This window comes from Oncorhynchus keta, chromosome 35 (genome assembly GCF_023373465.1).
Source record: "Oncorhynchus keta strain PuntledgeMale-10-30-2019 chromosome 35, Oket_V2, whole genome shotgun sequence".
NCBI classification, from domain to species: domain Eukaryota; kingdom Metazoa; phylum Chordata; class Actinopteri; order Salmoniformes; family Salmonidae; genus Oncorhynchus; species Oncorhynchus keta.
Genome location: NC_068455.1, coordinates 82,012,180 through 82,024,456, shown reverse-complemented (window position 1 = coordinate 82,024,456; position 12,277 = coordinate 82,012,180). Strand labels below are relative to the sequence as shown.

General features: G+C 46.4%; 1 protein-coding gene across 2 annotated transcripts in view; it reads right to left on the bottom strand.

Annotated features, from left to right (window-relative positions):
- LOC127916385 (uncharacterized) overlaps window positions 1-12,277 on the bottom strand; it is a 36,494-nt gene that overhangs the window by 3,288 nt on the left and 20,929 nt on the right. For both annotated transcript variants that reach the window (XM_052498030.1, XM_052498031.1), the window contains exon 2: window positions 1-375. This exon is cut by the window's left edge and continues 1,419 nt beyond it. In XM_052498030.1, the coding sequence (XP_052353990.1) occupies window positions 1-375 (375 nt within the window). The remainder of the gene's footprint in view (window positions 376-12,277) is intronic.

The following is a 12,277-nucleotide window of genomic DNA, read 5'->3' as shown; positions in this document are numbered from 1 at the left end:
GGTCCAGTGGGTTGGAGGTCAGAGGGATGGAGGAGGAGGTGGGTGTTGGTGTAACGGTGTGGTCCAGTGGGTTGGAGGTCAGAGGGATGGAGGAGGAGGTGGGTGTTGGTGTAACGGTGTGGTCCAGTGGGTTGGAGGTCAGAAGGATGGAGGAGGAGGTGGGTGTTGGTGTAACGGTGTGGTCCAGTGGGTTGGAGGTCAGAGGGATGGAGGAGGAGGTGGGTGTAGGGGTCAGGGATGGGGGAGGTTTGGGGGAGGAGGTGGGCGTAGGGGTCAGGGATGGGGGAGGTTTGGGGGAGGAGATGGGTGTTCTTTCCTCTGCATCACAACTCATCTCTTCTTCTACTGTGTCTGCTGCTGGGGCCTTATCCCCATCTGATAGAGACAGAGACGGGGGGAGAGAGAGGAGGGAGAGGGGAGAGAGACGGAGGGAGAGAGAGGGGAGGGAGAGAGGGGAGGGAGAGGGGAGAGAGATGGAGGGAGAGAGAGGGGAGGGAGAGAGAGGAGGGAGAGGGGAGAGAGACGGAGGGAGAGAGGGGGGAGGGAGAGAGAGGAGGGAGAGGGGAGAGAGATTGAGGGAGAGAGAGGGGAGGGAGAGAGAGGAGGGAGAGGGGAGAGAGACGGAGGGAGAGAGAGGGGAGGGAGAGGGGAGAGAGATGGAGGGAGAGAGGGGGGAGGGAGAGAGAGGAGGGAGAGGGGAGAGAGACGGAGGGAGAGAGAGGGGAGGGAGAGAGAGGAGAGGGGAGAGAGACGGAGGGAGAGAGAGGGGAGGGAGAGAAAGGAGGGAGAGGGGAGAGAGATGGAGGGAGAGAGAGGGGAGGGAGAGAGAGGAGGGAGAGGGGAGAGAGACGGAGGGAGAGAGAGGGGAGGGAGAGAGGGGAGGGAGAGAGAGGAGGGAGAGGGGAGAGAGACGGAGGGAGAGAGAGGGGAGGGAGAGAGAGGAGGGAGAGGGGAGAGAGATGGAGGGAGAGAGAGGAGGGAGAGGGGAGAGAGATGGAGGGAGAGAGAGGGGAGGGAGAGAGAGGAGGGAGAGGGGAGAGAGACGGAGGGAGAGAGAGGGGAGGGAGAGAGAGGAGGGAGAGGGGAGAGAGACGGAGGGAGAGAGAGGGGTGGGAGAGAGAGGAGGGAGAGGGGAGGGAGAGAGAGGGGAGGGAGAGGGGAGAGAGATGGAGGGAGAGGGGAGGGAGAGAGAGGGGAGGGAGACGGAGGGAGAGAGAGGGGAGGGAGAGAGAGGAGGGAGAGGGGAGAGAGATGGAGGGAGAGAGGGGGAGGGAGAGAGGGGAGGGAGAGAGGGGAGGGAGAGGGTAGAGAGACGGAGGGAGAGAGAGGGGAGGGAGAGAGAGGGGAGGGAGAGGGGAGAGAGACGGAGGGAGAGAGGGGGAGAGACGGGGGGAGAGGGGGAGAGAGAGGGGGAGAGAGAGGGGAGGGAGAGGGGAGAGAGACGAGGGAGAGAGGGGGAGAGAGGGGGAGGGAGAGAGGGGAGGGAGAGGGGGGAGAGAGAGGGGAGGGAGAGGGGAGGGAGAGGGGGAGAGAGAGGGAGGGAGAGAGGGGAGAGAGAGGGAGGGAGAGAGGGAGGGAGAGAGGGGGAGAGGGGGAGGGGAGGGAGAGGGGGAGAGAGAGGGGGGAGAGAGAGGGGGAGAGAGGAGGGAGGGAGAGAGGGAGGGAGAGAGGGGGAGGGAGAGGGGGAGAGAGAGGGGGAGAGAGGGGGAGGGAGAGGGGGAGAGAGAGGGGAGGGAGAGAGAGGGGAGGGAGAGAGAGGGGAGAGATCAGACAGTAGTCTACTGAACAGCGTTATGAAATGACCTCAGATCAGACAGTAGTCTACTGTACGGCGTTATGAAATGACCTCAGATCAGACAGTAGTCTACTGTACGGCGTTATGAAACATGGCTGTCTACAGTACACGGAGAGAGGCATTGTGGGTAGGTTTTTAAAACTAAGGTTTGTTATCTGAATATGTGCTTCATGTTATCACATAGACAGGAGACCTATATATTATCATGTGTGTGTTCTGCAGTGTCTAGACTCTAAGACATTCAGACTACTGCAGCTACATTCAAGTGCGGCAGGGTAGCCTAGTGGTTAGAGTGTAGAGGCGGTAGGTAGCCTAGTGGTTAGAGTGTAGAGGCGGTAGGGTAGCCTAGTGGTTAGAGTGTAGAGGCGGTAGGTAGCCTAGTGGTTAGAGTGTAGAGGCGGTATGGTAGCCTAGTGGTTAGAGTGTAGAGGCGGTAGGTAGCCTAGTGGTTAGAGTGTAGAGGCGGTATGGTAGCCTAGTGGTTAGAGTGTAGAGGAGGTAGGTAGCCTAGTGGTTAGAGTGTAGAGGAGGTAGGGTAGCCTAGTGGTTAGAGTGTAGAGGCGGAAGGTAGCCTAGTGGTTAGAGTGTAGAGGCGGTATGGTAGCCTAGTGGTTAGAGTGTAGGGGCTGCGGGGTAGCCTAGTGGTTAGAGTGTAGAGGCGGTAGGTAGCCTAGTGGTTAGAGTATAGAGGCGGTAGGTAGCCTAGTGGTTAGAGTGTAGAGGCGGTATGGTAGCCTAGTGGTTAGAGTGTCGGGGCTGCGGGGTAGCCTAGTGGTTAGAGTGTAGAGGCGGTAGGTAGCCTAGTGGTTAGAGTGTAGAGGCGGTAGGTAGCCTAGTGGTTAGAGTGTAGAGGCGGTAGGTAGCCTAGTGGTTAGAGTGTAGAGGCGGTAGGTAGCCTAGTGGTTAGAGTGTAGAGGCGGTATGGTAGCCTAGTGGTTAGAGTGTAGAGGCGGTATGGTAGCCTAGTGGTTAGAGTGTAGAGGTGGTATGGTAGCCTAGTGGTTAGAGTGTAGAGGCGGTATGGTAGCCTAGTGGTTAGAGTGTAGAGGCGGTATGGTAGCCTAGTGGTTAGAGTGTAGAGGCGGTATGGTAGCCTAGTGGTTAGAGTGTAGAGGTGGTATGGTAGCCTAGTGGTTAGAGCGTTGGACTAGTAACCGGAAGGTTGCAAGTACAAGCCCTAACAAGGTGCAAATCTGTCGTTCTGCTCCTGAACAGGGCGTCATTGAAAATAAGAATTTAAAAATAAGAATTTGTTCTTAACTGACTTGCCTAGTTAAATAAAGGTAAAATAAAAAATTATGTGGGAATACTTCAGTGATATCTAAAATGATATCCATTTTACCACCATAGATAGTGATATTATAGATATCCATAGATACTATGGACTTTGGATTTATCTGAATTTTAGCCTGACTACAACAAATGAATAAAAACATTTAAAAACTAAAATGTCACATTTACATCAGTCAGTATTCAGACCCTTTACGCAGTACTTTGTTGAAGCACCTTCGGCAGCGATTACAGCCTCGAGGCTTCTTGGGTATGATGGTACAAAGTTGGCACACCTGTTTTTGGGGAGTTTCATCAGACCAGATCATCTTGATGTATCTTGTTTCTCATGGTCCGAGAGTCCTTTAGTTGCCTTTTCCTGAGGAGTGGCTTCCGTCTGGCCACTCTACCATAAAGGCCTGATTGGTGGAGTGCTGCAGAGATGGTTGTCCTTCTGGAAGGTTCTCCCATCTCCACAGAGGAACTCTGGAGCTCTGTCAGAGTGACCATCTGGTTATTGGTCACCTCCCTAACCAAGTCCCTTCTCCCCTGATTGCTCAGTTTGGCCGGGCAGCCAGCTCTAGGAAGAGTCTTGGTGGTTCCAAACTTCTTCCGGCAGCGTAGCCTAGTGGTTAGAGCGTTGGACTAGTAACCGGAAGATTGCGAGTTCAAACCCCCGAGCTGACAAGGTACAAATCTGTTGTTCTGCCCCTGAACAGGCAGTTAACCCACTGTTCCTAGGCCGTCATTGAAAATAAGAATGTGTTCTTAACTGACTTGCCTGGTTAAATAAAGGTAAAATTAAAAAAAAAATGTTAAATTAAAAATACTTGTAGGATGCCCTTCTTTGTATGCTGGAAACCCATTATCAGACCATTACATGAGAAATAATCCTTGATTTGTACAGATACCATTTTTCCCAATACTTAACACCAGCAGCAAGCTTATAGGATGACTATAAGGACCAGTGAATGCAGATCTTTTTATCCTTAGGTACTAGAATAACCTTTGACTCTTTCCAGACTTCTGGGCCCACCCCATACATCACTTATTAACCTCTCTTGGGTAGGGGGCAGTATTTTCATGTCCAGATGATGAAAAGCGTGCCCAAAGTATACTACCTGTTACTCAGGCCCAGAAGCTAGGATTTGGATAGAAAACACTCTAAAGTTTCTAAAACTGTTAAATTGATGTCTGTGAGTATAACAGCACTGATATGGCAGGCGAAAACTCGAGGACAAACCAACCCCCCAAAAAAGAAAATTCAGCCTACCACTGTTTTCAATGGCTGGCACTTTTATAATAAGAAGAAGTCCTCCCAGATTGCAGTTCCTAGGGCTTCCACTAGATGTCAACAGTCTTTAGAAGGAGTTTCATGCTGGTTTTTGGAAGAATTTGCCAGAAATGGTAGTTTTTCTAGGTGGCTCCCTGTAGGTGGCTGTAGTGTTTCCAAGCGTGTGGAAGAGAACGCGTTCTTTGGTATTTTTCTCCGGTAAAGACAATAACGATTCTCCGTCTTAAATGTGATAGTTTATTTGCATATTATGGTACCTGAGGTTTGATTATAAACGTTGTTTGACTTGTTTGGAAAAGTTTATTAGAAATGTTTGGGATTAATTTTGTATGCATTTTGAAAGAGGGAAACTGGGTAGATTATTGACTGAAGCACGCCAGCTAAATTTTGTTTTTATGGATATAAATAAGGACATTATCGAACAAAAGGACCATTTGTGATGTCTGTGAGTAGACCATCCTACCTGCCCATAAGAAGTTAAAAATATGAGCGATTGGGGTAGATATTTGGGGTAGATATTTGGGGCTGATATTTGGTTAGCTGTAACTCTAACCAATTTGACATCAAGATTATCTGTTCCAGGTGACTTGTCATCCGAAAGAGGCAACAGCATCCTTTCTACCTCTTCCCGTTCTACTTGATGAAAGTTTAACATGCATTTCTGGAATTTTCCATGGGGAGTTAATAAGTCCGGGAATTTGGGGAATTTTACTTAAAATTCATTTTAAAAAACTTAGCTTATAACAGTGAACCTTTTTTGTGGGATACACATTAAGACAATTCTAGGTCTTGTGGCATATTTTGGTTAAACTATCCCCAATTCAATGGAATTGCAACCCTCTACATGCACAGTGCATTCCTCCATCACATGCACAGTGCATTCCTCCATCACATGCACAGTGCATTCCTCCATCACATGTACAGCTGACTCTCAAGATCTTGCACACTAATGAGATGCTATTGAGCCCACACTACTACACTGTCTGAGCCAGCTCCTCAAGGACATCATGGCACTGAAAACAACGGATACACTCTCCAAGAGAACCAAGGAAATGGTTAGGTATGTGAAGGATCATCAAGTTATAGCAGCAATCTACCTCACCAAGCAAAGTGAGAAGAATAAGAGCACCACATTGAAGCTGCCCAGCAACACCCATTGGGGTGGTGTTGTCATCATGTTTGAGTCTCCTGGAGGGGAAGGAGTCTCTCCAAGAAATGACCATATCACAATCTGCCGACATGGACAGCCCCATCAAGAGGATCCTCCTGGATGATATATTTTGGGAGAGAGTGAAACTCAGCCTGGAACTCCTGAAACCTATAGCAGTAGCCATTGCACGGATTGAGGGAGACAATGCCATCCTGTCTGATGTTCAGACTCTGCTTGCAGATGTAAGAGAAGATATTAGTACTGCCCTGCCCACTTCACTGTTGCTCCAAGCACCAAGAAATTACAGTCCTGAAATACATCACAAAGCGTGAAGACTTCTGCCTGAAGCCCATACATGCCGCAGCGTACATGTTGGACCCCAAGTACGCTGGCAAGAGCATCCTGTCTGGTGCAGAGATCAACAAGGCCTGTGGTGTCATCACTACCGTGTCTCGCTACCTTGGCCTGGATGAGGGCAAGGTTCTTGGCAGTCTGGTGAAGTACACTTCCAAGCAAAGGCTTTGGGATGGAGATACAATATGGCAGTCGTGCCAACATATCTCATCAGCCACCTGGAGGAAGGGACTTTGTGGATCTGAGGCTCTTTCCCCTGTTGCCTCCATCATCCTCCAAATCCCACCAACATCAGCCGCCTCAGAGCGCAACTGGTCCTTGTTTGGGAACATACACACCAAAGCACGCAACAAGCTGACCAATACAAGGGTGGAAAAATTGGTGGCCATCTGGGCAGATTTGAGGCTTTTTGTGCCTGACAACAAGCCTTCCTCAACAAGGTTGGAAAGTGACAGTGAAGATGAGGCCTCAGAGTCTGATGCTCAAGAGGTGGACATTGAGGAGGTCCAGGGAGAAGACATGGAAGCCTGAGAGAAAGACAACCAAAGCTTTAGTTTCTAGACTATCATTTTACAGATGTTGAATTCAATATTCCCTTTTGTTGTTCAGTGAATTCATCCCATGTGAAGAGTCATCTCATTTAATTCAAGTTCAATTTGTAACTAAATAGATTTTTTTTTAAATCATATTGGAAGGATTTAATCATTTGCAATTCTGTCTACGTATGATAAGGTAAAAGGTTTATGTTTCTGTCTCCATTTAATATGGTAAATATATCCAATGCAAAAAAACATCTCCATTTAAATGGTATTAATATTAATTCCCATATATTCCCGTTAATTCCCATATATTCCCATTAATTCACATTTACATTTAAGTCATTTAGCAGACGCTCTTATCCAGAGCGACTTACAAATTGGTGCATTCACCTTATGACATCCAGTAGAATAGTCACTTTACAATAGTGCATCTAAATCTTAAAGGGGGGTGAGAAGGATTACTTATCCTATCCTAGGTATTCCTTAAAGAGGTGGGGTTTCAGGAGTCTCCGGAAGGTGGTGATTGACTCCGCTGTCCTGGCGTCGTGAGGGAGTTTGTTCCACCATTGGGGGGCCAGAGCAGCGAACAGTTTTGACTGGGCTGAGCGGGAACTGTACTTCCTCAGTGGTAGGGAGGTGAGCAGGCCAGAGGTGGATGAACGCAGTGCCCTTGTTTGGGTGTAGGGCCTGATCAGAGCCTGGAGGTACTGAGGTGCCGTTCCCCTCACAGCTCCGTAGGCAAGCACCATGGTCTTGTAGCAGATGCGAGCTTCAACTGGAAGCCAGTGGAGAGAGCGGAGGAGCGGGGTGACGTGAGAGAACTTGGGAAGGTTGAACACCAGTTCCCATATATTTCCGCTAATTCCCGTTAATTCCCGTTAATTCCCACATATTCCCGTTAATTCCCATATATTCCCGTTAATTCCCATATATTCCCGTTAATTCCCAAATATTCCCATATATTTCCGTTAATTCCCGTATATTCCCATTAATACCCGTATATTCCCGTTAATACCCACATATTTCCGTTAATTCCCATATATTCCCGTTAATTCCCACATATTTCCGTTAATTCCCACATATTCCCGTTAATTCCCATATATTCCCGTTAATTCCCATATATTCCCGTTAATACCCACATATTTCCGTTAATTCCCATATATTCCCGTTAATTCCCACATATTTCCGTTAATTCCCACATATTCCCGTTAATTCCCATATATTCCCGTTAATTCCCATATATTCCCGTTAATTCCCACATATTCCCGTTAATTCCCATATATTCCCGTTAATTCCCGTATATTCCCGTTAATTCCCATATATTCCCGTTAATTCCCATATATTCCCGTTAATTCCCATATATTCCCGTTAATTCCCATATATTCCCGTTAATTCCCACATATTCCCGTTAATTCCCACATATTCCCGTTAATTCCCACATATTCCCATATATTCCCGTTAATTCCCACATATTCCCGTTAATTCCCACATATTCCCACATATTCCCGTTAATTCCCACATATTCCCGTTAATTCCCACATATTCCCGTTAATTCCCATATATTCCCATATATTCCCATATATTCCCGTTAATTCCCACATATTTCCGTTAATTCCCATATATTCCCGTTAATTCCCATATATTCCCGTTAATTCCCACATATTTCCGTTAATTCCCACATATTCCCATATATTCCCATATATTCCCGTTAATTCCCACATATTTCCGTTAATTCCCGTTAATTCCCACATATTCCCATATATTCCCGTTAATTCCCACATATTCCCGTTAATTCCCACATATTCCCACATATTCCCGTTAATTCCCACATATTCCCGTTAATTCCCACATATTCCCGTTAATTCCCATATATTCCCGTTAATTCCCACATATTTCCGTTAATTCCCATATATTCCCGTTAATTCCCATATATTCCCGTTAATTCCCACATATTTCCGTTAATTCCCACATATTTCCGTTAATTCTCATATATTCCCGTTAATTCCCACATATTCCCGTTAATTCCCACATATTCCCGTTAATTCCCACATATTTCCGTTAATTCCCACATATTTCCGTTAATTCTCATATATTCCCGTTAATTCCCACATATTCCCGTTAATTCCCACATATTCCCGTTAATTCCCACATATTCCTGTTAATTCCCACATATTCCCGTTAATTCCCATATATTCCCATTAATTCCCACATATTCCCATTAATTCCCACATATTCCCGTTAATTCCCACATATTCCCGTTAATTCCCATATATTCCCGTTAATTCCCATATATTCCCAGGGAAAGTTTGCCCAGAATGTGCAACCCTAGGTGTATGACATGGAGCCATCAGTTGGAATCATAACATTCCTCAACTTGTCCACTTTGCCTGTAAAATATTAATTAAAGTAGTTTGCGATGTCGTGTGGTTTTGGAATTAAATATACCCTCTGATTGAACAAAAGAGGGCAGACATGTTCGAATTCCTACCCATAATAGTGTTCAACTTTCTCCACTGCCCCCCCATTTACTGATAGAATCCATTCTTCTTCTTCTTCTTGTTAATCTTGGTCACAAGATTTCTTAATTTACAATAACTTTGCTCATCAGAGTGCCAGATTTATCTGCTACTGTTTTGGTCTTTCATCATTGAATCATGACATTTCTCAGCTCGTCATCAATCCATGGGGGCACCGTTTGACCTCACAGTGCATTTTCTTAAAGGGGCGTGTTTATCAGCTGTACTCATAAATCACTCCTTAAAGGGGCGTGTTTATCAGCTATACTCATAAATCATTTCTTAAAGGGGCGTGTTTATCAGCTATACTCATAAATCACTTCTTAAAGGGGCGTGTTTATCAGCTATACTCATAAATCATTCCTTAAAGGGGCGTGTTTATCAGCTATACTCATGAATCATTTCTTAAAGGGGCGTGTTTATCAGCTATACTCATAAATCATTTCTTAAAGGGGCGTGTTTATCAGCTATACTCATAAATCATTCCTTAAAGGGGCGTGTTTATCAGCTATACTCATAAATCATTCCTTAAAGGGGCGTGTTTATCAGCTATACTCATGAATCATTTCTTAAAGGGGTGTGTTTATCAGCTATACTCATAAATCATTTCTTAAAGGGGCGTGTTTATCAGCTATACTCATGAATCATTTCTTAAAGGGGCGTGTTTATCAGCTATACTCATAAATCATTTCTTAAAGGGGCGTGTTTATCAGCTGTACTCATAAATCACTTCTTAAAGGGGCTTATCAGCTATACTCATAAATCATTTCTTAAAGGGGCTTATCAGCTATACTCATAAATCATTCATTAAAGGGGTGTGTTTATCAGCTATACTCATAAATCATTCCTTAAAGGGGCGTGTTTATCAGCTATACTCATAAATCATTCCTTAAAGGGGCGTGTTTATCAGCTATACTCTGGTATTGTAGTGTTACTAGTGAGCGAGTCCTGATTGAACCCTCTGTAGGACCTGTAGTAGATTACCTTAGGGCCTCTGGTATTGTAGTGTTCCTAGTGAACGAGTCCTGATTGAACCCTGTATAGGACCAGTGGCAGATTACCTTAGGGCCTCTGGTATTGTAGTGTTCCTAGTGAGCGAGTCCTGATTGAACCCTCTGTAGGACCTGTAGTAGATTACCTTAGGGCCTCTGGTATTGTAGTGTTCCTAGTGAACGAGTCCTGATTGAACCCTGTATAGGACCTGTGGTAGATTACCTTAGGGCCTCTGGTATTGTAGTGTTCCTAGTGAACGAGTCCTGATTGAACCCTCTTATAGGACCTGTGGTAGATTACCTTAGGGCCTCTGGTATTGTAGTGTTCCTAGTGAGCGAGTCCTGATTGAACCCTCTGTAGGACCTGTGGTAGATTACCTTAGGGCCTCTGGTATTGTAGTGTTCCTAGTGAACGAGTCCTGATTGAACCCTCTTATAGGACCTGTGGTAGATTACCTTAGGGCCTCTGGTATTGTAGTGTTCCTAGTGAACGAGTCCTGATTGAACCCTCTTATAGGACCTGTGGTAGATTACCTTAGGGCCTCTGGTATTGTAGTGTTCCTAGTGAGTGAGTCCTGATTGAACCCTGTGTAGGACCTGTGGTAGATTACCTTAGGGCCTCTGGTATTGTAGTGTTCCTAGTGAACGAGTCCTGATTGAACCCTCTTATAGGACCTGTGGTAGATTACCTTAGGGCCTCTGGTATTGTAGTGTTCCTAGTGAGTGAGTCCTGATTGAACCCTCTGTAGGACCTGTGGTAGATTACCTTAGGGCCTCTGGTATTGTAGTGTTCCTAGTGAGCGAGTCCTGATTGAACCCTGTATAGGACCTGTGGTAGATTACCTTAGGGCCTCTGGTATTGTAGTGTTCCTAGTGAACGAGTCCTGATTGAACCCTGTATAGGACCAGTGGCAGATTACCTTAGGGCCTCTGGTATTGTAGTGTTCCTAGTGAACGAGTCCTGATTGAACCCTCTTATAGGACCTGTGGTAGATTACCTTAGGGCCTCTGGTATTGTAGTGTTCCTAGTGAGCGAGTCCTGATTGAACCCTCTGTAGGACCTGTGGTAGATTACCTTAGGGCCTCTGGTATTGTAGTGTTCCTAGTGAACGAGTCCTGATTGAACCCTCTGTAGGACCTGTGGTAGATTACCTTAGGGCCTCTGGTATTGTAGTGTTCCTAGTGAGTGAGTCCTGATTGAACCCTCTGTAGGACCTGTGGTAGATTACCTTAGGGCCTCTGGTATTGTAGTGTTCCTAGTGAACGAGTCCTGATTGAACCCTGTATAGGACCTGTGGTAGATTACCTTAGGGCCTCTGGTATTGTAGTGTTCCTAGTGAGCGAGTCCTGATTGAACCCTGTATAGGGCCTGTGGTAGATTACCTTAGGGCCTCTGGTATTGTAGTGTTCCTAGTGAGCGAGTCCTGATTGAACCCTCTGTAGGACCTGTGGTAGATTACCTTAGGGCCTCTGGTATTGTAGTGTTCCTAGTGAATGAGTCCTGATTGAACCCTCTGTAGGACCTGTGGTAGATTACCTTAGGGCCTCTGATATTGTAGTGTTCCTAGTGAACGAGTCCTGATTGAACCCTCTGTAGGACCTGTGGTAGATTACTTTAGGGCCTCTGGTATTGTAGTGTTCCTAGTGAACGAGTCCTGATTGAACCCTGTATAGGACCTGTGGTAGATTACCTTAGGGCCTCTGGTATTGTAGTGTTCCTAGTGAGCGAGTCCTGATTGAACCCTGTATAGGACCTGTGGTAGATTACCTTAGGGCCTCTGGTATTGTAGTGTTCCTAGTGAGTGAGTCCTGATTGAACCCTCTGTAGGACCTGTGGTAGATTACCTTAGGGCCTCTGGTATTGTAGTGTTCCTAGTGAGCGAGTCCTGATTGAACCCTCTGTAGGACCTGTGGTAGATTACCTTAGGGCCTCTGGTATTGTAGTGTTCCTAGTGAGCGAGTCCTGATTGAACCCTCTGTAGGACCTGTGGTAGATTACCTTAGGGCCTCTGGTATTGTAGTGTTCCTAGTGAGCGAGTCCTGATTGAACCCTCTGTAGGACCTGTGGTAGATTACCTTAGGGCCTCTGGTATTGTAGTGTTCCTAGTGAGTGAGTCCTGATTGAACCCTCTGTAGGACCTGTGGTAGATTACCTTAGGGCCTCTGGTATTGTAGTGTTCCTAGTGAACGAGTCCTGATTGAACCCTCTGTAGGACCTGTGGTAGATTACCTTAGGGCCTCTGGTATTGTAGTGTTCCTAGTGAACGAGTCCTGATTGAACCCTCTGTAGGACCTGTGGTAGATTACCTTAGGGCCTCTGGTATTGTAGTGTTCCTAGTGAGCGAGTCCTGATTGAACCCTCTGTAGG